Source organism: Eublepharis macularius, chromosome 17, assembly GCF_028583425.1.
Source record: "Eublepharis macularius isolate TG4126 chromosome 17, MPM_Emac_v1.0, whole genome shotgun sequence".
NCBI lineage: Eukaryota > Metazoa > Chordata > Lepidosauria > Squamata > Eublepharidae > Eublepharis > Eublepharis macularius.
The window spans coordinates 22687196-22713772 of NC_072806.1; the positions used below are offsets into that span (position 1 = coordinate 22687196).

Sequence of the window (26577 nt, forward strand, 5' to 3'; positions counted from 1 at the left end):
CATTATGCACAGATTTCCCCCACAGTGCGGTTGCAGCCCTCCTGGATTAGATCAAAAGATCACCATTGTGGACCTTCAGATGCCCCCAGAAAGCCCCAAAGCAGCACTTGAAGGCAACAACTCCTTAGCAACTGGTATTCAAAGCTACACTGCACATGAACATGGAGGTTCCACTGTGCCATCCTGGCTAAAAGACACCTCCTCTTCTAGGAATTGGAAGAGGGCTTTTTTTCTGAGAAAAGAGGTGGTGGAACTCAGTGGTATCATATGCATGTGTGCAAAGCACGCATGCTCCCGGGACTGCATGATGACGTCACTTCCAGGAAGTGACATCATTGTGCAGCGTGTGGCCACCCCTGGGAGTGCTTCTGTGATTTGAGTCTGCTTGCCTCCCCGCCCCAGGCCGATTCGGGCCTGTTTCGGCTATTTTGGGTGTGAAACGGCCAGGATTGGGCCACTGCTCAGCGGGGGAGTCTTCCCCAGCCCGGCAGAGGCCTGATCCTGGCCATTTCAGGCCCGTTTCAGTCATTTGGGGCCTGTTTTGGCCCAATTTGGGTCCGAAACAGCCAGGCTCGGGCTGCTGCTGGGTGGGGGAGTGTTCCGCTGTGCAACAGCAGCCTGTTCCAGGCTGTTTTGGGCCCAATCCTGGCTGTTTTGGGCCCAAAACAGCCAGAAGCGGGAGGGAGGGGCAACTTTGAGAACTGCCGGAACACTGTTCCGGAGCGTTCCAGCAGAAAAAAAGCCCTGCTAATAACTCTTTTGAACACTGACTCAGCTAGCGGCTATTGCTACAACCAGTGGTACTGAATTCCACAAATTAATCACATACTGTGTGAAGGAAGTGCTCTATTAGCCTGCCTTGAATCTATCTCCCAAAATCTAGTATTATAAGGAGGGAAGATAAAGTTCTCTCTCCTTATTTTGTATAACTGTATTAATGTCCACCATGCCCCCTCCATTATGCTTTGAAGACATGGAACAATTTTATAATGCGACAATATCTGCTGATATCACACGTATGCTTATTACTAAAACTGAAATCGCAAATACGATTTCTGATACTTCTGGTTTCTCCAAGAGAAAGAGAAAGTGTAGAAGAGGCGTCAGCAATGGAACTCACATACTTTTGAAAAATCCCACTCCCTCCTGAAGAGAGAACTGGGAAGCTAAAAGCATTTTTCAGTCCTTCAGAACAGTAATGGCAAGTCAGAAGGGCTGAGTGGTGGGCAGCTGAGGCCCATGGCTTGCTTGCCATTGACATATCCACTGCTTCCCATTTTTCTCATGCACCCCCTAGCCTCTCTTCTAACCTCATTAGAGAAAGCCAACCGTAGAGACAATTATTTGAATTCTGCTGTATTCACAAAGCAGAAGCTGTGAATTAGGTGGTGAATTAGGCACAGATGTGAACTCACCAAGCAAGTCACTTTCCCTCAGCTGAGTTCATCTGTGGTAAGGAATGAGACTAGCCTATTTTACACGGTTATATGGATGACTAAGATAACATACACAAAACATTTAAAGCATTTAGGAAAGTCTCCAAGTCAGAGAAGTGTGGCGGAAAATTTTCCAAAACGAAAAATCTCCCAGTGCTTTATGTTTCCATGGAAAATTCTAAAGAGTCCTTGGCTGATTCCGCAGCACTTTCAATGCACTTTATCAATCGTTTGAGGTGGATTTTTTGTTCCACACACAAAAAAATCCATTCCAAATGATCTATAAAGAGGATTGGAAGTGCATTATCCAACGTGTGTGGAATCACTCCTTGTTTCATGAAATTAACTTCACTTAATGGATGTCATTGCCAATATAATATTAGGTGGTTTCAAAGTTGAAACTGATGTTTTTCAGGTGATTTTTATCTGTAGGAATTGCATGTAACAGTACTTGTATATTTTACTGATTTGTAAAGAGGGGATGGGCGGGGTGGGGGTTAAAACAAAAAATACATATTATAATCCGAATTTTTAAAAAATCAAGTGATGAATTAGAGGATTGGGCTGAGTAGGTCAAATCAAAACCAAAGCTAAAATACTTATTTATACCATCCCTCTCACATGGTTAAAGGGATATTGTAATCACAAATCCCAACATGGGATTTGTAATGCAAGTATTGAGGTTCCTCTGCGATCTCTGTGGATGAGAGTTAAACTACGTTGAAAAAGACCCGTGGGCCCTTGCATCCTTAGCATATCAAACACAGTTCCTTGAGTGCACTAAAATTAGTGCAGCTGAAGTTTTCAGCACCTTCATTTCTTAGATCTTAAATGTAAACATTGTAAGGGACATTCATGCTCCATGGTCTTTGTTTATAACTATCAGTCCAATAAAAAAATAATCCCCACATAAACTTTTGAATTTGTTTATCATTTAAACCACACTTGAACTGAAACATTTTATTAGGAAAAAAAATATCAAGCATTTGTTGCTATTGGATAATAAAAGTAACAAGGGACATTTTACAAATTTTGTTCACTAGATCTAAGTCAAAATAAGTATGCTATATCGGATCACACTCTATTAAGGGCGGAGGAAAATTTTCCAGAAAGCCCACACTGCCGTTCCATGTTCAGAGACAAGGAATGGGGAGAGGGGGGCACAGCGTGTGCCTCCGTGCCTTGCTTGTGGTATTGCCAGGGGCTCTTTTGTAACTTCCATTCCACCATAATAAAATAAAGGAAAACGAGCTTCAACAGGGAAAACTGGGGTAGAAGCGGGAAGAGAAATAGCATCCAGTCCTCACACTGAGGCATCCCGAGATACTGGGGTGTAAGGAGTTTCCCTGGAGTGTTTTGGCACCTCTGGGTTCTTGATGCCTTGCCTGTTGGGCTGTTCCAGCCCCAGACTGGTGCAGCCAGGCAAATTCTCCTGTTCTTCTCCTGAATGGCGCTGCATAAATTATGAAGTTACGAGTTGGTATTACTCAGAAGGCAACAGGTTACAAAACTTTAGGCTCCCTGGGTTATCAAAGATTTGCTGCTTTTTCCACTCCGGGCAGGCCAGAAGAAAGACAACCCCACGCGTTCGTGTGTTTGTATAAAAGATATTTACTTCAATTATCACACCTAGGGTGCTAGTGAATAATAATACATCAGGTGAGTTTCCGTACAGTGATATTGCTTCTCCGTATCATAGAGGGTCTGTTGTAGAGTGCCGAGAACAAACATTGCATGGCTAAAACAAGACAGAAGGAAAATGCCGTCTCTGCAAACAGAGAGGGAGCTTCCCCCTCTCTGCCACTGCCAGCCATATAAAAAAACTTTTTAATAAACTTCTGAACAAGAAATAAAATGTTACAAAGGATGAAAAAGCACAGCAACACAATGTGGGCTTATCAAAGCTACTTGTACGAAAAAAAATGACACTTTCTTTTTGGTCAATTGGATCTCTGTGAGGATATTCCTTTAAAATCGGTGATTGTGAATATAACAAACGAGCTCTAAAAACATCTAAGACTTAGTGCGTTACAGGAAAATAATAATAATATAATATATATATATTTATATATAAAATACTGCTAAAAATGTTGGACACCACAAATACACTGGGGTAAAATGGAGCTTATTTTTTTTTAAAGAAAAATGTTCTCAGGAAAAAAATACACCTTTTTTTGTTTCTCGAGTTTATTTTTGTGCTGTGTTAGTAGTCAGGGCAAGTCCAAAGGTTAGCCCGATATAATGGCAAGTAGTTATTGCACAAATGCAAACGAACAATTATTTTCTTTTTTTAAAAAAGTAACTTTCTTAAGAATGCAACCTGCCAGGAAGACTTCTCACACAAGCAACCCTGAGATGGACGCATGCTGCACAAACGCAGCATAGGGCGTTCTGGGGCTTGCCACCCATTTCAACAGGGACTGTTCAGGAGAACTTCTTGGTGGATTGCGTCCTTGATTTAAAAAAAAAGATAGAAGGGACATTAAGGAAGCAAACAAAAAACGTTAGGCGCCATTTACTTTGGATTTTAACGTCCAAATTCACACATGTGACATTCTTGGAGCGTTTCTTTCTTTCAGAGCACGGAACACACAGTGCCCCTTTGGCTGGGAAAACAGCGGGCAGAAAACGGCTTTTCAACATCAGAAATGCATAGACTATTTGCAGGAAAAAAAAATATTAACACAAAGTCTTTACCCAAGTTCTCTCTCATCATTTTAGAAGTTGATCCTCCCCTACTTTACCCACACCCCCGCCGCCTCAGTTCAAACTATCCCAGGAAAATGAAAATAAAAAGACATCGGGGGAGGGGGAAGATATGTGGCTGGTTTTACTGATCTGGAAGATGTGGCATGTAGCTTAAGGGGCTCATTGTTATCCTACAGAAATAAGTGAAACTCTTTAGGCAAATGAGTGTAGCAGAGGCCCCTCTGGATTGTGCCTAATGAAACCCAAAGTCTTGAAGCAGGCCGTGCCCAAGAGGCAGTGGGAAAGTCTTTGCCTAACTCACAGGGACAGATGTCCCCCTACAAACTTCTTAGCATCCTGGCACACTTGTTCGCAGGATGGGTCCTAACAGCTGGGTCCAAACTCTTCGTCCTGCACAGAAATGGCACTGCCTAGAGCAGTAGTCTCCACTTATTTATGCATCAGCTACTGCCTCTCTGTCAAAGTTTTACCATCCTGCACAATGTTTCCACACCGAAACTCTCAACTGCCTCTTATGGCGAGGAGTGTCTCACTTCTGTTTCCATTTTTAAAAACTGTTCTGTCTCTCAAAAGCTCAGCATGCCCGATGTGCAGAGAATAAAAGGATCCTTGAAGGACATTCTGCCAAGCAGGGCATGGCAGCCAGCCACCATTAAGGGGTAACAAATTGCCAGCTATTTGGTATATTGAGGGATGGATCCAATGACACCCTTTTTGCCAAATGAGAAGCCTTGCTCTGAGAAAAAGAGACTCCACTAAGAGGAAAGAAGTCAATATTTTTACTGTTACTATGGAGCGGCATTTGGATTTCCCATCTCGGGCACTAATATCTCGAATGATCCTTTGGCCTCACCTTGGCCAAATTCAGATGTTTCTTCCAAGGGCTCTGAGATTGTGGTGTCAATTGGGTTGAAGAACAAAGCTAAAGACTTTGGCAAAGTGACTTTGCATGACTGTAGATATGCAGGTCACCTACATTTGGGCACAAACCTCAAGTGTTCAAAGTAGGCAGCCATTTTACTATTCCGCTTTGGAAATGCTGGCCCAACAGAGGTGAGATCAAGCGTCTGTATGCCATCAAAATGAAGAACTGGGCAATGGGTATACAAAAATCCTTTAAAATGGAATTTCAACTCCCCCCGGAGGTGGGAGGTGGGTAAAGCCATTTTATGAGTTACTATAGCACACGGGGCTTTGCTGAGCCAGTCGAGACTAAGTGCTCAATCTTTTTTTTTAAAAAAGGAAACTAGTGAAAGATATCACTCACAAGCATATCACTCTCAAGTGTGTTATACACTTCCGGACCACCCACAGATGTTATTACGCAATGGGCATTTTTCAGAGGACATAACCAGGAAAATTTAATTAGAAGAAAAAAAAACCCCACAGGTTAAAGAACTGTGCAGGAAAGCAGTCACCCCCCCCCCCCGCCCCGGTTTGACCTAGTGTTGAGCTCGCAATGCACTTTAGGTAAGGGGCAAATGCTTCTTCATGGACCCAATCCACAGGCTCAAGGAGGCTTATGGTACTTCCTTTTCTTTTTTGACTCCTGCGTTTTCCACTCCTCCTCTTGCACCTGGGCCCTTCTCAACTCTCAAGGCAGAATCTCAGGAAATAAAATCATTTTATACACATTTACAAAGAATACACAATAGGCGACGGAATGATATGGATCGCGACCGACCAGCCTTGTGTGCGCCAAGCCGCACAACTGACACAACTGGCCAACTTTCTATGCTCGGCTATGTATGCCTAAAAGTGGCTTAGATAACAGCCATGTGTACATGGACATTCCCATCTTATTTAGGAAGCTCTGGAAAGCACTTGCGAAAAAATAATCTCCATTACAAACAAGACAAGCTCAGACTGTGTGCAAGTTTTTATGACGAGACAGAAGCTTGTGACGCAGATGTCATCACAGACTAGTGCAGTTGATGGTAACTGCAAGAGATGTGAAAACTTTCTATTTGTTTTTAAACAAGACCCAGTTAGACTGGAATGAATTTATTGCAAAAGTCTCCAATCCAAGACACTAAGAAACTGAAATGGACGATTCTATACCTATTAAACCTGCAGACACATTAACTATAGAGAACTACCTTTTTGGGGTGCTCAAACCAGTGAGGTTTTATGGGACAATATGCACAATCATGGTAATGCAGTAGTATCTGCCCTAACTTGGTTGTACACAAGGAAACATTACAGAAAAACTATTGGGGATAGAACATCTGTAACATGTGGCAATAGTACCAAAAATGGAGGCAAGGTTATTAAATTAAATACTGGTGAAGGACCACCTTTAGCTGATCATATCTGGCTTTCACATTAAGAGATTTATAGAGCATCCATAAACTAGAGTTTGCATGCAAGGGCATGTAACCATGTGGCAATGGATAGGGGCGTTATCTGTATGGTCCTGCCAAATGGTGTGGACGTATGATGCCATCCTCCTCAGCAGGAAACAACCACATGTGCACTGTGATATGTACCCCCTTGGAAAATGAGTTGTACTTATTCACCCAACGGTGCTAACAATGTATGAATTCCAAAATCCCACCAACTAAAAGGAGCCACAAGTAAACCCTTCAGACAGCCAGAATCCTCCCACCTAATTACTCGTTAACTTTAAAGCTCAATATAGACTAATTGTCCCCCAAATAAAGATTTTCTATTGCACAAAGGCTTCAAAATGTGTTGAAACATTAAGAGCCTCCCAACAACCCGGGATGTCTATTTTTGGGCCCCGCCATCGCAATGCACCAGGATAAACCTGTGGCTGAGTTTTTGAAAAACACACATCACACAACTTTATCCTCCGACAGATACCGAAATCCAGGTTACTTGTGCTTTAACAGACCATTCCTCCAAAAAAGACAATGTGGAAAGAGGAGAAAAGCTCTATCAGGGAAAACTCAATAGCCAAGAAAGATGCCAATGTCCGAGTCTGTCGTAATCTGTAGAATTCTAAGTTCAGAAAAAGGCAAGCAAAACAGTTACTTCAGTTTGAAGACTCCCGACATTTAAAATAAAAACCCACACCTCTGAGATGGATCAAAAACAAAGCAGTAAGACCATTTGTCGGATGACCTACAACCCATTGTGTGGACTTCGATCGAGTTGGACCACTTGATCTGCTTAGCTCAGCATTGCCTACTATAGACAGCAGCGGCTCTCCAGGATCTCAGGCAGGCAAGGATGTTTTCGGGTACCCACATGTGCTGTTAAGGGATAACTGGATTAGGGTGATCTGAGATTAAAAAGGGGTGGCCCGCACACAGTGATGCGGGTAACAGTCCTGCTGTAACAAACGCACGTAATTCCAAAAAGTACGCCCAAGGAAGGGAAGGGATTTTCAACTTTAACCGGCTACAAACTGCCAAGTCCTTGTGATGCACGAGCTCGTTCTTTCTTCGGGATTAAACAATATCCAAATCAATGGCTGCTTTTCTATTGACTTCATCTGGGGACTGAGAAAACAGAACCATAAGCATGCCAATGTCTCTTAGGGGTCACGTTATACTTCAGCCTCAGTTTCCCAGGCTAGATCCTGCAAGCTCTCGGTGAGCTGATAAAGTTAGAAGGATAGATGCCTGGCTTCTGTAACAGTTTCTCCAGAATATACACAAATGGAAGGAAGGAAGGAAGGAAGGAAGGAAAGGAAGACATCTTATTTTATGGGGATGCCTACAAAGGGATAATTCCAGTGAATAGATATTTTCATTTTGTGCCTTTCCTAATAGGATGTGGGCTGTAAGGCCCTTGCCATCATATGGTCTATTTGTTGTTTCAGAAATAACCAATTTCCCCTCCCTTATTTCATGAGACTGTATGTAGGGGACAGGATCATATGCACAGGATGAGAGTGTTTCAAGTTGGTTTGTTTTTATTTTAAGATTTGTATCTGGCCTCTCAATTTGATCATTTCCACGGAGGCTAACAATATTCCACTGAAGTTAAAAATGATATACCCAAAGTAGAGATACACATAACATTAGCAATACAATTTAGCAATGTTCTACCTCGATTCAAAATGCAAACTTGAAGCAGTGCAGATTAACCAAGCAATCTATCAGCTGATGAATTAGAAAGGTTAACTTCTGACCACTGCAATCCTTTTGGTGAATGTTTGGAGTCTAGTGTGTTACTGTAATCAGAAATGAAAAACTGAAGTTTGCCCTTCTTTTCAACAAAAGTGGTAACTTTTGTTTATGAAATTACCCTCTCTGCAAAAAGTATCCAATGGGCTTAGACTGGAGTAACTCTTCTTAGGATTGCACTGTGACGTATTACAGTTCAGCTTGTCTTTTGGCAGTTTGGTCACAGAACAGTTAATAAGGTGGGCAAGTGCTACAGCTAGAGACTCTGGGAATTACCAAATGGATCCACTCATTCCCCACTCTTATGCCAATCTGGTCAAATGATCCAAATAATTAGGAGGTTATGATGAGTTCCTCTATTGCTTGGAGACCCATTACTTAAAAGCTCTGCAAAACTTTCAAAACACCAAAGATCCTTTTACAGGCGTGAAAGGAAAATGTAGGAGAGATGGCCGTCATGCATGCTTAGGATTAACTGGTGGGCAGCTAGTCTGACCGAAGGATAAAGGGTAAGATTTGGGATCAGCGGTGCTGATTTCAGTGAGATTCATTTCAAAGAGAACTAGTCATATTTTGAATCTGAAACTTTTTAAAATGGGAAACAATATTTGAGTTCGGCAAGGCTTTCAGACAACTAGTTGGGCCATTTAAAACTGTTAATTCATCCTTTCAGATGCAAAAAAACGAGTCTATGAAACCAGTTCATTAGTTATTTCTTGATGAAGCCAACAGTTAAGTTACACTGCAATGAACAGACACATTATTGCTTTGAAAACTATCAGAAGCATGAAATACATGGCGATTTTCCACGCATGGAAGTTCCTCTCTCCCTCTTTTACTGAAGCCTTTTTGATCATGGAAGAGGCAGGCCGTTTTCATACTACTAACCTGCTTCCGTAACGTTGCGAAAGGTTGCGCAAAACCCATGGAACATATCTTCTTGCGAGAGTTTTGTGCAACATCGTGCAAAACTCTCGCGAGAAGACACTATCTTCCGCGTTTTTTGCACAACATTTTGCAACGTTACGGAAGCAGGTTAGTAGTATGAAAACAGCCGTAGTTTATACCTAAATATCTCATGATTGGCAATCTATCAGCGCTCTAAGAACTACAGGAGAAAATTACGAGTTCTTTTAAAAAGTCTTATTTTAAAACCTTTTTAAGGGATTCCACCTATGAGTTGTATCACTTTACCAATTACTGTATGTCTTGGGTGATAATTTCTCTGATACTCAAGTGTGGGTCTCTGAAGATGCGAAGGGCCAAATTGGAGAAAACCCTTTGTGTGTGTCAGTTATTGGGCTCATGGAGGGCACTGAAAAGCAACTCTTCAACTGCCTATCTTGTGTTCGGACTGCAAACTGCCACTTCAGAGTGCATTTCAGTGGCATGGCAACTCTCCAACGAACCAAAGTGAAGGACTTTTGCGACTGCTTCATAGTGTGTCCGCCCCACGTTCAGTCATCTGTTGCAAAGGCATGCTGAACAAGAGCAAATGGACCGGAGAAAGGAAACTTCAGCAGGGGGATTGCTTGCCTATTAAGAACTGGCTGAAAACCACTGAAACTGCAGATTCAGACAACTAAGGCTGATTCCACACACGTTGGATAATGCACTTTCAATGCACTTTAGCTATCGTTTGGAAGTGGATTTTTTGTTTCACACTTGAAAAATTGTTCCACATGATCTCTAAAGAGGATTGGAAGTGCATTATCCAACGTGTGCGGAATCTCTCTAAGTGAGGCAAGCTTTCCTCCTACTGAGTCATGTTGAATCAGCTATTGCCAGGGGTGTCAAGAAGCCGCCTTAGATGGCAAGTCTTAATCTTGTAAAAAAAAAATATTATGCAGTTGTGTACATACCGACAAGCAAGGAATGGATGAATAAAGCTTGGAGAGGCATTATTACAAAATTGACTTCTTATCATCACCAGGAAGGGAAATTCGATTCTAAGGTTAAGCTTTTGGAAGAACGAAGTATGCGTTTTTAGTGGTGATGGTGGGGCTAAGTGGAGACTGAAAGCTGATACATCGGGGCAATTCTGATTGTAGAAATATCTGCAATTTACTGGCGTCTGTTATTTATTAATGCACAGGTTCACTTTAGGAGTATTTCCCCCAAAACTTTTTCTCAATGGAAATTGGAAAATTTTGGTTTCACTGAATGGAGCATGAAACCTTTGCTATTTAGCCAGAAAAGCCAGTCTATAAAATTAACAAGGAGAGAAAAGCTTTAAAACACTGCTTTTCTGCAATAATTGTGAAGGGCAAAAATAAATAAATAAAAATCAACAGACTGCTTCCATGAACAAGAATTTTTTTAAAAAAAATAACAACAACAAACAAGTCCTTTACAACTTGGGCAACATGAAGGCAGGCGGCGGCAGCAATTGTGAAGCTTCACAATCAAAACACCAAATCAGAAAAGACAAACCAATTACCTGATTAGATTGCCTAATGCAGCAGGGACCCCTGGATACCCTGCACTATTGCGATGGGTAACAGACTTTTGTTTCTCTGAAAGCTAATCTTGGGGGAAGAAGAAAACCTCTCTAGAAATCTTTGGTGGACTATTCAGGATGCAGACCTACTTCCTCGTCAAAATGAGACAGTCTGCTACTTAATGCGGGGTAGGGGGCACTTACCCGGCATGCCAAAGACCCTCAATAGCAGAGCTGGTTGTGTTGGAAAGGATTTGCCTGAGTCTGCAGCTGCAGATGGAGACAGGTGACTCCGAGGATTTGGCCTCAGAGGCTGCCCTGGCCCTTTCCCCGAAAGTTCAGCTTTTGTCAACATAATCACCTGCCAATGATCTAGCCCTTTTGCTTGTGGATATGAGAAAAACACAAACACGGGGTTTATTCTGCTCAATGGATAAATGGTCCAAATTGAGATATACGTGGCGCTTTTGGGAGGGGGGGGGACGTATCCCCAAGGTTAATTAATTAAATGTTAATGTTAATTTTATTAACATTATTTACTAAACTAAATAGCTTTAAAATATAAGATTATGACAATTACTTCAGATTTTAGCTGCTTTGTATTGTCAAACGTCACATTCCCGCTGTACCTTTAGGGTCTCTACTGGGAATTTTCATAGCTCCTGCCCCTTGGCAATGTGGTTGCCCATTTTTATTCCCCATTTTCACCACCAGGGGTGTGTGTGTGTGTGTGTGTGTGGTGATATTTGCATAACTGACTGCAAAGCAGAGCAGAGAATGAAAGATCCAATGAATAAATGAAAGGAAGAGCTAATGGAAGAATTTGCTCAGAGGTTAACACGTACCTGCTTGTGGCCCGTCCAGAAAGACAAAATCAAACGTACATTATCAAAGTTTCTTTTTAAAAACCAGCTAATTATTGCTTGTACGTTGCTCTGGAAGTATCTGACTGCCTCAGCTACTCTGCTACAGGCCTGACTACATGGGGTTAATTGCATCTAAGTAAGGTTGATCGGGAAGAAAACATCCAAGCCCAGAAATATGCACCTTAGCTCAGTCCTGGGAAAGAGTGTGTGCAACACATGCCAGGACTGTGGCCAACAGCTGCAAGCAAGCATCACAACCTTGTGCACACAAGCAGAATTCTTCCACTATCAACAACTGGGTCTGTACACCCCTCCTTCCATAATGGCTAATCATGATTTTGGTTCTCACAAGATTTTATGTTTCTCAGCTGCCTAAAACTACTTTCTTTGCACTAGAAATATGAGGTATAGAAGACAGAAGCATTCAAAGTTCTTTGATGGCTGCAATACTAGGAGACAGCTAGCAAAAGGAGGGAGTGTGGTATAGTGGTTAGAGTGCTGGAGGCTAGGATCTGGGTTCAAATCCCCCACCCCACTGCCACAATGATTGCTGGCTGACCTTGGACCAATCACAGCCCCTCTCAGCTCAACCAAACTCACAGGGATGATATGAGGACAAAAATGCAGAACCATTAGGCCACCCTGAGGTTTGTGGAGGGAGGGTGGGATAGAAATATTCGAGATAGCTATTTTTCTGCTTGCTAGCTTTTGGGGCCTAATCTTGTCTGATTAACATTAAAACAGCCCCTTAAAACTGGCATTATGGTGAGTTCATCCCCCCCCCCCTTCTTTGTTTTCTCTTTAAACAAGCGGGAGCGTCTTTCTTAAAACACAAGGGCATTGATTGCATAGATTTCTTGAAGCGCACAATGTTTCCTGACAGCACCGAATGCAGAATCACAGTTGCGTCTTTAAGATTCAGTTTTTTTTAAAAAAACGAGCGCGCTCAGTCTAGAACCACAGGCTGGCTTTTGCTTAAGGGGTATGCGGGGCAGTTAAGAAGTCAGCATTCTAGCAACTCTTCCCTGAAGCAATTTGTCAGCTACACATGGATGGATTTACCTAAGCTTTTAAAAAGCCAGAACTGTGTTGCCCGCAGCCACATCACTCCTGCTTAGTTTAAACTTCAGTTTTTCACATTATTGCCTCCTTTTACATGGCGCCATGCTGACATGCCGCACTACAAGGGGGTCAGCTCCGACCTGATTGCTAATTACGATTTATTTCTGGCCACACAACAAAGTATCTTTAACCGAGAATTGTTGGCAGAAGCAGCCTTCTATGGGGCGTGTTTCCTGCCTGAGCTGCTTCTTCTGGGATGCAGCCAAGACCTTTCTGGGAACAGCCAACTTAGGTTTGCACCGCAACCTGGGTAGTGTTTGGAGTCAAAGGATCAAGTTCTGCACTGGAAAATCCGGGACCAAAATAGTGGTCAATTTCCCACAATGATCCTTGGTATGTCCGCACTGGCACAGTGATGGACATTATCCCTGTTAAGTACAAGGCTTAAACAGGCAAGCCATGCTGATCTTCCAGGTTGCAATTTAAGAGTTCTTCCTAGAGATTAATTTATTTGCAATTAGCAAGAGAGCCGAAAACAAAACACGAGGAGGCAGGCAGCGGTGTAAACATGCCCTGAGTCAACTGCCTTCTGCTGCAAAGGGATTAAGGCTGCAATACCCATCCACTTAAATTTAGGACTAAGCACTTTAAACTCAGTGGGACTTTCTGTAAAATTTGCATAGAACATGCGGGACCTCATTTAAATGCTCATTCTCATGAACACAGCTTGAGAACTTGCAATAATTGCTCTCTCTAACCAGGAGTATTGCAATTCAATCAAATGTGGATTGTGAATTCAGAAGCTAGCGTTAGTACAACTGCTATGGCTTGCCTGCATTCATCTAACACAGCTAACTGGGGTTTTGATCAAGCCACAGTTCATGAGAATATCTGAATGCAGTCTCAAGGTTTGGAACTCCCTTCCTCAGCAGTCGCAAAAGGAGCACAGATAGGCTTGCATCTTAAACTATGAACTGAAGCTGCAGGGGATAGCTTCATTTAATTAAATCTATTATGTCACCTTTTAAGAAAACAGGACAGTGTAGACGGTGGTATATATAAAGAGCGTACCTTTAAAAGGAATTAGCAAAACTTGAAGGAACTGTGTACTGTTTAGGTCTGGAGCAACAAGCCTCTCCAACGTCTGGTCTTTAGGAGACCCTTTCTACATCGATCCTTTTTGCCAAGGAACTGCTACTTATCTGCCGTGAAATCCTTGTGTGCTGCAGAGGTCTTGCAGCCATAGTTGAGAGTGACCTGTCATTCCTTTCACATGAGCTGTGCAAACTTAAAACCATGAATTCTGGAAGAAACCCAATGTTCTCTGGTGACCAGAGGCTGCTGGGGTCTGGCCAATGGTTCTCCTTCCTGGGAGGTCTGAAAAGGAAAACCGGAGAAATACCCAGCAGGTTGCTCTAGAGGCAGGATGCGATCTCGTAATAAGCCAGACTATCGGTTCCTCTAGCCCAGATGAGTGGCAGCGGCTCACCAGGCAGAAAAAGCACCGTTCTCTAACACCTGTAACCAGAGACGTTTTTCACTAGAGGCAACGGGGATTGAATCTTGGACGCAGAGCACTGAGGCATGGCCCCTTCTGTGAAGACTGAAGATATGTGTTCATTACAGTTATAGTCCATTTGCTTGCTGGTTTACAGCTTCCAAGACTGCACACCAGCTGATAAGACAGAAGAAAAGATGGGTGGAGAAAGATGAGGAAGGTAAAGACATTCGGACAGTGGCCGCCTACTTGCCTGGTGGAGTCGCCGCTGCAGGAGACAATTGTGGGAAGGGAAGAAGGAACGAGCAGATGGTCCCAGTCAGACTGATGGAGGGGAGCCCCGTCATTCTCCTAAAAAGGCCAGTGACTTTAGGATTCTTTGAAATTGATCCAAGGGTAAGGTTCGACAAAGCCCACCCCGCTTCTACACCATGCAGAAAAACAGACCTAAAGCATAACATCGGCCGCTGTTTGCTCCAAACATACAACTCTGAGCTATGCTGACGCAGTATGATGACAAACAACGCCACCCGTTCCGATGCATCTTGTCCAGACTGAGGCCCTAGTGTTAGATTTGCCACTAGTGAAACCCCGCACATCCTGACAGCTCGAGGACTCAAACGTCTGGGCAACATTCAACCAAGCAAAACTTCACCAGTTCAGAAAACCGAGCAACCGCCTCGCCCAAGGGAAAGAAGAAGCCAGTTTGACGGAGAAACGCTGGCCTGCCTATGGTGACTAAATCCCAACTGTTTACTTCAACCCCAAAGTAACCCTTCAAAAAAGAACAAAATTATTAATGCCCAAATACGCTGAATTTCAAGAGCTCTTGATATGGATTTGCAGAAGTGGGCAGAGTGGCATTTTTTATTAAAAAAATATTCGTCCCAATACATGTTAACTCTGGGAACTGTTGTTTAGGAGCTACCACCTTTTGCTCCTAGAAGAAAAGCTGCGCATTACATAATTGTTTTGGCAGCCTACTTGGAGACGGGGGGCAGGACAGGGAACAGAATTCTGAATATGTGGCTTGTGTGATATGCTCCACATAACACGATCTCTACCCCATTTTATTATTTTTTTCAAGGCACTTCAATATTGCTTATCCAGAGAGGTAGCAGATCCCCAAATACTAAGCTGGGAGTCTGCCCTGTTCATCACGGGAGTGACAAACCTCAGACAGTTATGCAAAGCAAACGTCGTGGACCCAAACACCAATAGGTCATGGGCCTTAATGATGGAAAATATGTGAAAACTAACCCTACCACACGCACTTTTTTTTTACTGCATCCCGTATCCTTTTATCTACCTGGAAGAGGAAAAAAATAAATTAAGCTTGGAAATCTATTGGTAAAGAATATATATAAATTATCTTCCGAATGCAAGAAAATATCTTCCATGGCCAACTCAGACGCTTGCCTGCAGAGGAAGGGAAGCAGGGAAATTTTTGCTGAGTGCGGGCACCGAAGTCATGCACGAATGGGCCCCCCTTCCGTTTTAAGCAGGAAACGGGAGATTCTCTGGGGGACGTGCAGAGCAATCCCGAGCTCACAATCCCTGCTCTATCACACTTATTTGCCAGGTGCACGCTGGAGCCAATGGAAACACGGTGTTTGTGTCTGTGTTTGGGACAAAACGCAAACTTGCTTGGAAAAGGAGATTATGTGTAGAATTTCAGTGGAGACTCAAAGATTCTGCAGCAGCAGCAGTGCTTAATTGAGGGCACGATGCTTGCCGGCAAAGCTCGGGTTTCCTTGTTCGCAACCATAATCAAAGATAATGCTGCCACCATTTTGGAAAGTTTTTCTCCTCTGGCCATGCTAGAATCAACCAGCAGCGCTCTGATGTCTTTCTTTCATTTTTTAAAATATGTATCACAAGCTAACATTCAGACAGCCAATGAAGAAACGGTAAAAGCATCCCTGCCTTCGAGCCTCCTAGAGCCTTTGTTCTGGGCCATGAAAAGGCATTTTTTTTTAAAGCTACCGAACTCTTACATTTTTGAAGAATGTAACTAAGTGCTGTTGTCATGCTCTGAAGAGAGACTGTAAAATGAAAGACGCAATTTTTTTTAAAGGTGGTTTTACATCTTATGGGCTTACTAAATTAATGCAAGCATCTTGGGTGTATTGGGCTGGGAACATACTTTTCAATCAGAACGCCTCCCCCCCCCCGCGCCCGTTCCCCTATATCAAAAAAGTAAATAGCAATTAGAACTTAAGTAATGAATGCACCATTAAAGTGTCATCAGAAGATGTTGACCTAAGACAAAGTTTTTCCATGATACACAATACGGCCCAAAACAAACAAACAAAAAGAAAACAGAAAAAAAATTGCCCATCAACAATATACAGTCTGACAACTACATCTTGTAAATTATACCCAAATACTGCCGGCAGTCTATCCCTCTAAAGAATATTTGCCCCTTTCCATCCCTTCCTAACAATCAGATAATAAAATACAGCACCTATAAATAAGCAAAAAAAATATATATATACCGAAATCATCTATTGTTAGTTTTTAAAGATATGGCAATAAAAGGAATCTAAGTCAGCAAAAACTTGTAGAAGCCATAACTGATAAAACAGCTTATTGAAAACAGGTGGCAGTAAATGCACTCTATGCGTGCACAAGTACGTAAGAAAATACAGACGTATAAAATTGCACACACACACAAACACACACACACGCACGTGCACTCGTCCTTCCATGCGCCTCTATGCTCACGCATATACACACGTAGACAACAGGAGGCATTGGAGACACATTGGAATCTGGACCAGTACTGTGATCAGCCTTTGGAAGAGGTGGTGATTGGGAGGGGGCGTGATGGCTTTGGAGGGGATGCCAACATATCCTTTTGGAGTTCTGTGGTTTCACCCGTGACAATCAAGTGCCGTGTACTCTGCCCCTGCCACCATTCCCAGAAATCAGTGCTTGCTGTGGGACCAGCGTCCATGATTTAGTAATTAAGTGGTGGAAAAGTATTGGCTGAAAGAGGCCTCATTCTTATCCTGGTGGCAGGCAAGATCTGTTAAGACATGCCAATAAGGGAAGTGCATGGCAGTTGATGAGATGAGCTCCTATCAAGATGTAAACCATTGTAAATGCTTCTCACTTCCAAGGTACACCTCCACTCAATCTCTTTTTTCATCAACGATTGAAAACAAATTATGTATAACGTAGGTTTATAAAAAGCCTCTCAAATTCCATTTCCCCCCTTCAAAAGCTGGTGTTCTGCCCCCAGCCCCATAGGGCACCAATGACTAACATAAATACATATGGTCTGGAAAAAATGTCCTGTGGACTAGTAACTTGCATGAACCCATTTGCAAGGCCGTCTCTGAACAACTCAAACCGAAAGTGACCAAGTACGTCCCCGTTCCAAGTTGTCTCCCAAACCTCCTACAAATGAGGTCTGATCTGCGTGCTCTGTGGTTAGAGGTTAAAAAGCAGATTATAAAATACCTAGATTTCAGAATTATTTTTTCTTCTTTTTTTTTTCCTGTCCTGATTTGGCCTAAAATGGAGTGTATTAAACAAATCCCAGCCTGTAAAGAGGCCAGAATCGGTTAAAGCTATGAAACAATGTGCACTACAAGGTCAATTTTCTATTCCACTTTACAAGAAAAAACACACTGAAGTCAGCTACCACAAATTAAGATATTTTTCCTGATGTGACTTTTTTTGTTTTGTTTAAAAAATATGTGGAGTAAATGTGTTTTTTTTTTTAAATCCCAAGTTTCAAACAATATTCTTTTCTTGAAAATATTTAGGAATTCAAACTAGTGTGTTTAGAGTCTGGTTGACTGTGCAATCTCTTAGTGGCAACTGAACCGCTACAAAAAAACCTCCCCCCCCCGCAATCTCCCCTTCCAACTTTTTTTTCCTGGTTCAAGAAGATAATAGTGTATTATCACTCTGTTTAGCCATTAGATGGCGGATAAAAAGCCCCCTTTTAAATATGTGGGTTTGATTTTTTTCTTGTATTGTACAATTTTTTTTCTGTTTGTTTTAAAGCCCACACCAAAGCGGAGGGCAAAAGGCAAAAGCTGTATGAGTTTTTTTCCCCCAGAAATGGTGGAAATCACTTTAGGGCAATTAAGAAAAACACTTCGGGGTACAAAAGAGCTTGACTACACAATTCAGTTTTCTTCCTCGAAAACACACACAAAAAAAACATAAACTGGGCTGAAACGCTCCTTTCGTTCGATATATGCACCTTGGCCTATGGCGTTTTTTTTTTTGCCCCGTGGCCTGCAGGGCGGTAAGTGCGGGACACAATTAAAACCAGCAGAGGTCCAAGTTTTCAACTTCCCCAGCTCTCAAGAGTTGGGTGAGCGTAATCTCAAAACTCCCACTCGGACGGCTCCTCTCGACTCGCGGCCTTCTCCAAGCGGTGGATTATGTTGTTCAAATTTGCTGCCTTCTTTTTCCTCAGGGTGTTGTCCCGTGTGTTTCTGGAGCACGCCGCCTCGGGAAAGCCGAACAAACTCTCAAGAGAGTTGGCTTTCTGAGTGCCGGCGGCTGGCGTGGAACTGGTACTTGGCACAATGGGGATTTTCTCCATACCTTCCTCCTTCGACTTGCAGGAGCTCTCCCCCGGAAGGACCGAGGTGGAGGCAGCTGAGGTAGAGGCATCCTCTTCCGGAGCAGAGTTTGGCGTTGTCTCCGGAGTTTCTCCGGAATGCTGAGAGCCCACTGGAGAACTCCGACGTGGCGCTTTCGGCCTGCCCTCGTCATCCGTATCTTCCAGGCTCTCCATTTCCAAATGGAATGTCTCCGTTTTCTCTGAAGATCCGGCGTCTTGCAGTGCCTCTTCCCCTGCTTCGAAAGCTGACGCTGCTCGCCCTCCCTGAGACTTCGTGGTTGCATTGCTGTAATCGTCGGTTTCCAGGCTTCTTGGCTTGGCTTCGGGTGGGCCTTCTGCGTCCACACCGTCGCAACTGTCCCCTTCGGAGCTGTGGACTGCCCTGCTGCTCCGAGCAGAAGGAGAGTCGCTTGTCCCAGCCTGGTTCTGTCCTCCAGCTTGGATCTCTTCGATGAATAGCTCTCGGCGAATGCGAGATCTGCACAAGGACCCAGGAAAAAAATCCCAAAATGAACAAGGTCAAGAGGGCTGCTGATACATCCATAAAAATATTATTTATAATATTAAGCACCCACAGAGTTTCCCACAATGACACTGTGAGGCAGGTTAGGCTGAGCATGTGTGATTGATCTCAGGGTCACTCAGTGACATTCAGGGCCGAGTGGGGATCTGAACCCAAATCTCCCAAGCCTAGCCCTGCCTTCTAACAACTGGACCACGTTAATAACAACTGGATTTCCCATTTTGCCTCTCAAGGACTCAGGCTGGCACAGATCGGGGGAGCAGGAAATGACCGGCCCATTTTTATGCTTGCAACAAAATTGAGAGGTAGGTTAGGCTAAGAGACAATGAGTGGCCCGACAGTTCAAATCCAGGTCCTTCTGCCTGAACTCAAACTGTTCTGCCAATATATAACGAGGTAAAAGCCTATGAGCAGATCTCCGCGTGGAGATCTGAAAGGTATCTGCTAGACACACTTCCAAGGTAAACTTGCAAGCTGGAGACTCATAAGAAAATGTTCATATGTGCTTGCAAAGTGGGGAAGAGGTTGTCCTCCCTGGAGGGAGGGAGGGAGGGAGGGGGGTGTATGTGTGCATTTGTACCAATGAACAAGACTTAAGGTAATAAGCTTTTGTCCTGAACTGATAACACCTTTTTATACATACAAGGAATCTGCATACTCTCTGGTTCATCCACCCCTCTCAATAATCTCAATCGCCCATCTTTGCAAAGTAATCTGGGAGCCAGTGTGTGTAGTGGTTATAGTGTCGGTGCCTTTTGGGCCAGTCACATATAAGGCAAGCACTGAGTCATTACTGACCCATGGGGGGGACGTGGCATCACCACAATGTTTTCTTGGCAGACTTTTGTTACAGGGTGTTTTGCCATTGCCTTCCCCAGTCATCTACACTTTATCCCCAGGAAACTGGGTACTCATTTTACCGACCCCGGAGGGATGGAAGGCTGAGTCAACCTTGAGCTGGCTAGCTGAATGTCTTCCGCCAGGACTGAACTCAGGTCATGAGCAGAGCTTGGGCTGCAGTACTGCAGCTTACCACTCTGCGCCACGGGTTAGAGTGTCGGTGCCTTTTGGGCCAGTCACATACTCTCAGCTTAACCAACCTCACAGGGCTGTTGTGAGGATAAAACCAGAGAGGAGAATGATGTAGGGTGCTTTGGGTCTCTATTGAGGAGAAAGGTGGGGTGTAAATAAAGCCAAAATTAAAAAAAATTCTGACCTCCCCAATTTTAACCCAGAAATGCTCATTTATAAAAAAGACTATTCAGAAGGAGCACAGCTCCGAGGACCAGGTATTTGCGGAGGGGAGAATGAGCAACAAGAGGCTGCATCCATTTTGCTCTGCTTGTGAGTTTCGTGTTGTTCAGTGATCCAGAGGAGTTAGCCATGTTACTCTGTAATCGCAAAATAGTAAAGAGTCCAGTAGACTAACCAACTTTATAGTAGCGTAAGCTTTTGAGAACCACAGCTGTCTTCGGCAGATGCATCTGATGAAGAGAGCTGTGGTTCTCGAAGGCTTATGCCACTATAAAGTTGGTTAGTCTTAAAGGTGCTACTGGACTCTTTATTATTTTGCGACTACAGGCTAACACAGCTAACTCCTCTGGATCTATGACCATGGAAAACACCGCATTCAGCCGAATGGAGAGGAAATCCATCAACCTCGTGAAGAAACTAGCATTGTTCAGCGACTTTCAACTAGATGGTCCCTTTAGTCTGATCCAATGTAATGCAGTATTTCCAGTCCTCCAAAGAGGATCTACGCTTATGTTTATGCACACCCTTCCCCCTGAAACTGGGAGACTCAGGAGTTCCTTGGAACTGGCAAAATATGACTTAAGCTGATTTTTCCATTTCCAATTGTGATTTGGAAGGCAAACCGTAGTTCGTATCCAAAGGTAAACTATGGGTTTGTGCTCAATCGGAAGTCATTTCGTTTAAAGCCAAGAGCTAAATTGACTCTGGGCAAGCATGGGAAGGAGCAAGCATGGCGACGGTTCATAGTCCTATAAACCATGGTCTGGGTGACCTGGAAATGGTGCACGTGAACTGAGTCATCAATGCTGCTGGTTTTACAAGAAGAAATAAGTCAGTTCTCTATTAGACTGTCTAGCTGGTGAAGCCGTACAGAGCCACAGACTCTACCTGTAATTGTGGAACCAATTAATGACGGTGCTGGTCTTCAGGTTGAGCTGGGTGGCGAGCTCCTCAATGGTTTTTGGAGATGGGTATGGCTTTTGCTGATAGGCTCGCTTCAGAGCTTCCTTCTCTTCCGGGGCCAACACCACGCGGGGTTTCTTCAGCTGATGCTGCGGCTGAGGGCTGGCCCCCTGGCTGTAATCTATCCCAGCCGAAGAAGACTCGGAAGGCTGGCTGTCGCTAACTGAGCTGTGCCGTCGTTTCATGTACGCTGAAAGAGAGAAGATGATAAGGTCAGATGATAAGCAGTGCCAAACCAAACCCTGACCAGACTGCAATTGTGGCTGCTTCTGGGGCAGCTGGAAACAGAAGAATGCATGAAGTGGTCCTGTCCATTACTCGAGTAATGGTGATTTCCAGATCTTAGGAAGAGGTTCTTTCTCAGACCCGCTACCCGAAATCCTTTAACTGGTGATGTCAGGGGTTGAACTTGTGGCCTTCTGCAGCACTGAGCTGTGCCCTCTCCTGTAACCCCCAGAATGAACGACCCCCCAGTTCTCAGGAAACAATGCAGCTGGTGCTTTCTGATCTGCCAAGTCATTCTCCAGGAGATACTACCGCTTCTCTCCACTTTAATTGTTGTCAGCAGCTGTTGCCTCTTGGCTCCACCCAAGTTTTAGCTAATATTTCAGGGTCCAAAGTGCTCTGCAGCTGCAATCTCATTTTATTGTATTACACATGGAATTCCTTCCCCAATCAAGAAGGGGAATATATGTATGTGCAGGGCTTTTTTCCTGGGAAAAGAGGTGGCGGAACTCAGTGGGTTGCCCTCGGAGAAAAGGGTCACATGGCTGGTGGCCCCGCCCCCTGATCTCCAGACAGAGGGGAGGTTGGATTGCAAGCGGTGTGGAGGGCGATCTAAACTCCCCTCTGTTTGGAGATCAGGGGGCGGGGCCACCAGCCATGTGACCATTTTCAAGAGGTTCCGGAACTCCGTTCCACTGCATTCCTGCTGAAAAAAAGCCCTGTGTATGCGTGTGGGAGAACATAACAGGGGACTCTGCTCTAATCTGCTGGGTGTGTGCATCAGGAATTAGGGAAGGGGATGTGGGGGGTGTTTATTTTATGCTTGTTTGCTTGTGGACCATGAGTGCAGGGGGATAGCCATTTCTGGTGTTTGGGCTTCTGTCCTCCACATTCATTCATTCATTCATTCATTCATTCATTCATTCATTCATTTGGTATTTAGTCCGCCCTCCCCGTGAACGGGCTCAGGGCGGGGTACAATAAAATGCTCAGTGCACATAAAAACATATAAATACATTGTCGAAAACTGACGGGAGAATTTAAGTGGTAGGTTCAGAAACTTTAGGGAATTCAAATTGCAAACATTCTCTGGAGGATTCTGCTTTAATCACATCTGATGTACGCATTTACCTGGAGACCGACTTTGTGCGTAGGACAGTGGGAAACTCTCGCGCACAACCTCCCACAGAAAAAAAAATGAAAAAAAAGTTAGGATTGTATGGGAACCCATTTATTTTGGGTGGTGGTCCTGTTCTCCCTCACCCTCAATTTAACAGCCCACTTTGTGTATTGACCTTAAATTAGTAGTGATATTTTTGGCTTCACTTGCCTATAAGCGAGGCTGAGCCCAATCAAATTCTGCAGCAAGAAAAGCTGTATTCTGCAATCTCCACAATTATGTAAATGGAGAACATCTGCCTTGATTTAATTGGCATGCTAATCTCTCTCTCTCTCTCTCCCTGGATAGTCACATGGGGAGATGCACCTCTCTGGCTTCTGAAAATGCAGCCAGCTTCACTCATGCAGATGCCATCTTTTATTTGCCACGATCAGTACGACAGCAAGAAAGGAAAAAGAAGCACAAGAGTTGTCAGGAAATTGATTCCATATTCTGGGTATTTTAACCTGCGGTCCTGCCGAACTGCAGGTAGCACAGACTCCTGGGCACAGCAGCCAAAACAATAGGAGTTTTAATCCCACTGTAATGTGCTGGAATGGGAATGTTTATGATTGAGAATCTCATGATCTAAATCGGGACTGGGGAGAGGGCTCTCAAAGGGGTGACTAGGAACCAGTGGCAAAGAATGTGTGTGATGGGTTTTAACACTTGTCTAACCTTTTTGTTTAAAATGTTTCAATTGGCTGTAACCTGCTCAGAGGAGTTGGGATTGAGTCTGGTTAAAAAACAATTTTTAAGAGGAAGGTTAGGCTGTAGGACAGCCATTTTGCACAAAGGCCAGGTGTCGTGAGCAGGGATTTGAAAGGGGGCCTCCAAAAAGGTATGGTAGCCATTGCCGCTAACTATTTTAAGGTTTCCTCCTTTTTTAACCAAACAAACTGCTTCACTGCAACCCTGGGGGTCGGCCTATTTCCTTGCCACCTGACCACCTGCTTTCTATCACGGCAAAAGACCTGGGTTCAGAGGAAGGCCATAAAGTCACCTAATAGCCATGACTGTCATGCGTAAGAGGAAAAACAGCATAAGGCTTCAGGGGTCTTGCGCTGGTGGCTCTAGCAGTAAATTCTTAATTCCCAGCAACAGGGATGCAAGCCACCCGGTGGGAGATCCCTCATCCTCAGCTGACATTTCCTGCTTCTCTGAGCAGTGGCAGGAGAAAAATAAAAAAGAAAACTGCCTGATGGTGTGACATCACTTCTGGGAAAACCTGGAAATTATGTCATGCCTTTCTAGAAATCACTGAAAACTCTATGGCCAATGTTTCGGCCAATTCCTAGAAAGGTATGACATCACTTCTGGGGGTTCCCAGAAATGACATCATGCCATCAGCTGATGGTCATCCCCCCCCCATAGCCCCTCCCTGGTTCCTGATGGTTGCCAGGCCAGGCCATCTTAATTTGCACTACTGTTGTAGCTTCTTCCCCGCAGAAAGATCTGCCTGCCAGCTTGCCCTCTACTGTGCTTCAGCACCACCAACACAGGCAGATGATGGAGGGTGAAATTGCAGCTACTAATTCATCAAGGGGCAGGTGATGTTCAGCCAATAGGACTCCACCTGGTCTTATAAAATGGTCTTTGACCTCTGCAAGGTTGAAAATTGGTGTTTTAGTCAATTCGTTGGCAGATGATTTTTAAATCAGAGGAGCTGAGAGATAATGGCACACTTCTTTTTTAAGACTATCTAATTTTAGTTTAGGTGTCAGTTTGGTGTAGTGGTTAAGAGCGCGGGACTCTAATCTGGAGAACCAGGTTTGATTCCCCACTCCTCCACTTGAAGCCAGCTGGGTGACCTTGGGCTAGTCAAGGCTCTCTGGAGCTCTTTCAGCCCCACCAACCTCACAGGGTGTTTTGTTGTGGGGATAACAACAACATATTTTGTAAACCGCTCTGAGTGGGCATTAAGTTCTCCTGAAGGGCGGTATATAAATAGAATGTTGTTGTTGTTGTTATTATTATTATTATTAGGTTTACTACAGAACCAAGCCCCCCCAAATGATCAAAATTGGACATTCTTTCCAATGATTTATGATACCATTTCTTTCCTATATAATAATGCTTAGCACTTTGGAATCTTCAAAATGTTTCACACACATTATCTTGTACTTCTTGAAATGGTCTTCTCCAGTAGGCCAGGTTTATTACCAGGGCTTTTTTTCAGTGGGAACGCGGTGGAACGGAGTTCCGGAACCTCTTGAAAATGGTCACATGGCTGGTGGCCCCGCCCCCTGATCTCCAGACAGAGGGGAGTTTAGACTGCCCTCCGCATGAGGGCAATCTCAACTTGCCTCTGTCAGGAGATCAGGGGGCGGGGCCACCAGCCATGTGACCATTTTCTCCGAGGTCAAACTACTGAGTTCCACCACCTCTTTTCCCAGAAAAAAACCCTGTTTATTACTACTCTCATACTACAGAAGGGATTCTGAGAGAGTGGCTCGTAGGAAACCTCCTACTGAGTGGTACAGCAGAAACAAAATTCCAACCAGGCACTTGCTGATTCAGAACCCTGCCTTCTCGCCACAATGGGTCAGGGAGAGTATTTACAGCTACATAGACTCATCAGTTCTGAACGAACAGTAGAAGGTGTTATCAACGATTTGATCACAAGAGGGCGACTGAGACCTGTGGAATCACAGCATTGGCCTCCTCTGTCCTCAATAGGGGACGTCTGCTGGCATCGCCTCACGATGATCGACGTTTTGCAAGGTCCCCTGGGGTGGGAGGAGAGGGGAACAAGCTCCCCCACCCCATCCCCAAGCCCACGTAGATCGGACTGGTCTAACTCCTCCTCCTCCTTCCAGTTCTAACATGTACTGTGGCCTGAGACTCTCCCGTTCGTTCCAAGGGAGAGCTGGAGGATTTCTTGTCCACTTGTGTCTATGGTTAGCCTCCGGGCAAATGCATACGAGGCCTTTTCATGATGAGTCCATCTAGCCCTACCTCTGCGGAAGTAGAAAGTCTCCCTCCCACCAGCATTTGCTACTTAAGATCTTTGAACCAGAAATGTTGCTAGGAATTGAACAAGAGATCCTTTGCATGCAACGCAGATGCTCTGCTAATGAACCAACAGCCCACACCTATATGTGAGGACAATGATTAGTGATCTATGTTTCTAGAATTCCCAAATAAATAATTAAGCGCCATCAAGTTGCAAGCGACTCCTTGCAGCCCCAGGACCGTGGGGTTTTCAAAGCAAGAGATGAGCAGAGGTGGTTTGCAATTTGCCTTCCTCTGCATCTTACTTGATGGACTCACATGCCTATATCAGAGACTTCTTGGTTCCAAAGGAAACTGTAATTTGTTGCGACTTCCACGTCCTACGAGGTTGCCTGGTCGCTTGCAAACAAACCCAGTTTCCGAACCGGTTTTGTCATTTGGGCCAATCTGGACATCACAACAAACTCTGGTTTTTCCAAGAAGTCTTTGATAACCAAACAACACACTAAGAAAGGAGGGACGGGCACGTGAGGCCGAGAGCTCTGGAGGTTCCTCCTTTTCTTGTGACAAACAAGCTGGGCTTGAATGAAGCTTTGGTGTTAACAGAAGCTAAAAGAGACTAAGTTTGGTATGGAGCAGAATGCTTCTTTTCTCAGGCAGGAAAACTGAATGAAGGCAGGTGTTGTGTAAACCAGTCTGGATCCAGCTGATAAATGTGGAAAGCTCCCAGACTAGCAACTGGCCAGTGTCAGAAAACCCTTTTCTGTGCCGCCTAAGACTGCCAGAAGTACACAGCAAA

The 26577-nt window shown here is 44.1% G+C and overlaps 1 protein-coding gene across 2 annotated transcripts in view; it reads right to left on the reverse strand.

Moving 5' to 3' along the window:
• CUX1 (cut like homeobox 1) overlaps positions 1-26577 on the reverse strand; it is a 332631-nt gene that overhangs the window by 22172 nt on the left and 283882 nt on the right. Inside the window, exons 23-24 of one of the 2 annotated variants that reach the window (XM_055001347.1) lie at positions 21365-21629; positions 16344-19177 (exon numbers count right to left, since the gene is read on the reverse strand). The exons of the other annotated variant lie outside the window; for it this stretch is intronic. Coding sequence (XP_054857322.1) covers positions 18457-19177; positions 21365-21629 — 986 coding nt within the window. The 3' untranslated portion in view covers positions 16344-18456. Of the gene's footprint in view, positions 1-16343; positions 19178-21364; positions 21630-26577 lie in introns of those variants that run through there. 2 annotated transcript variants of the gene reach the window in all.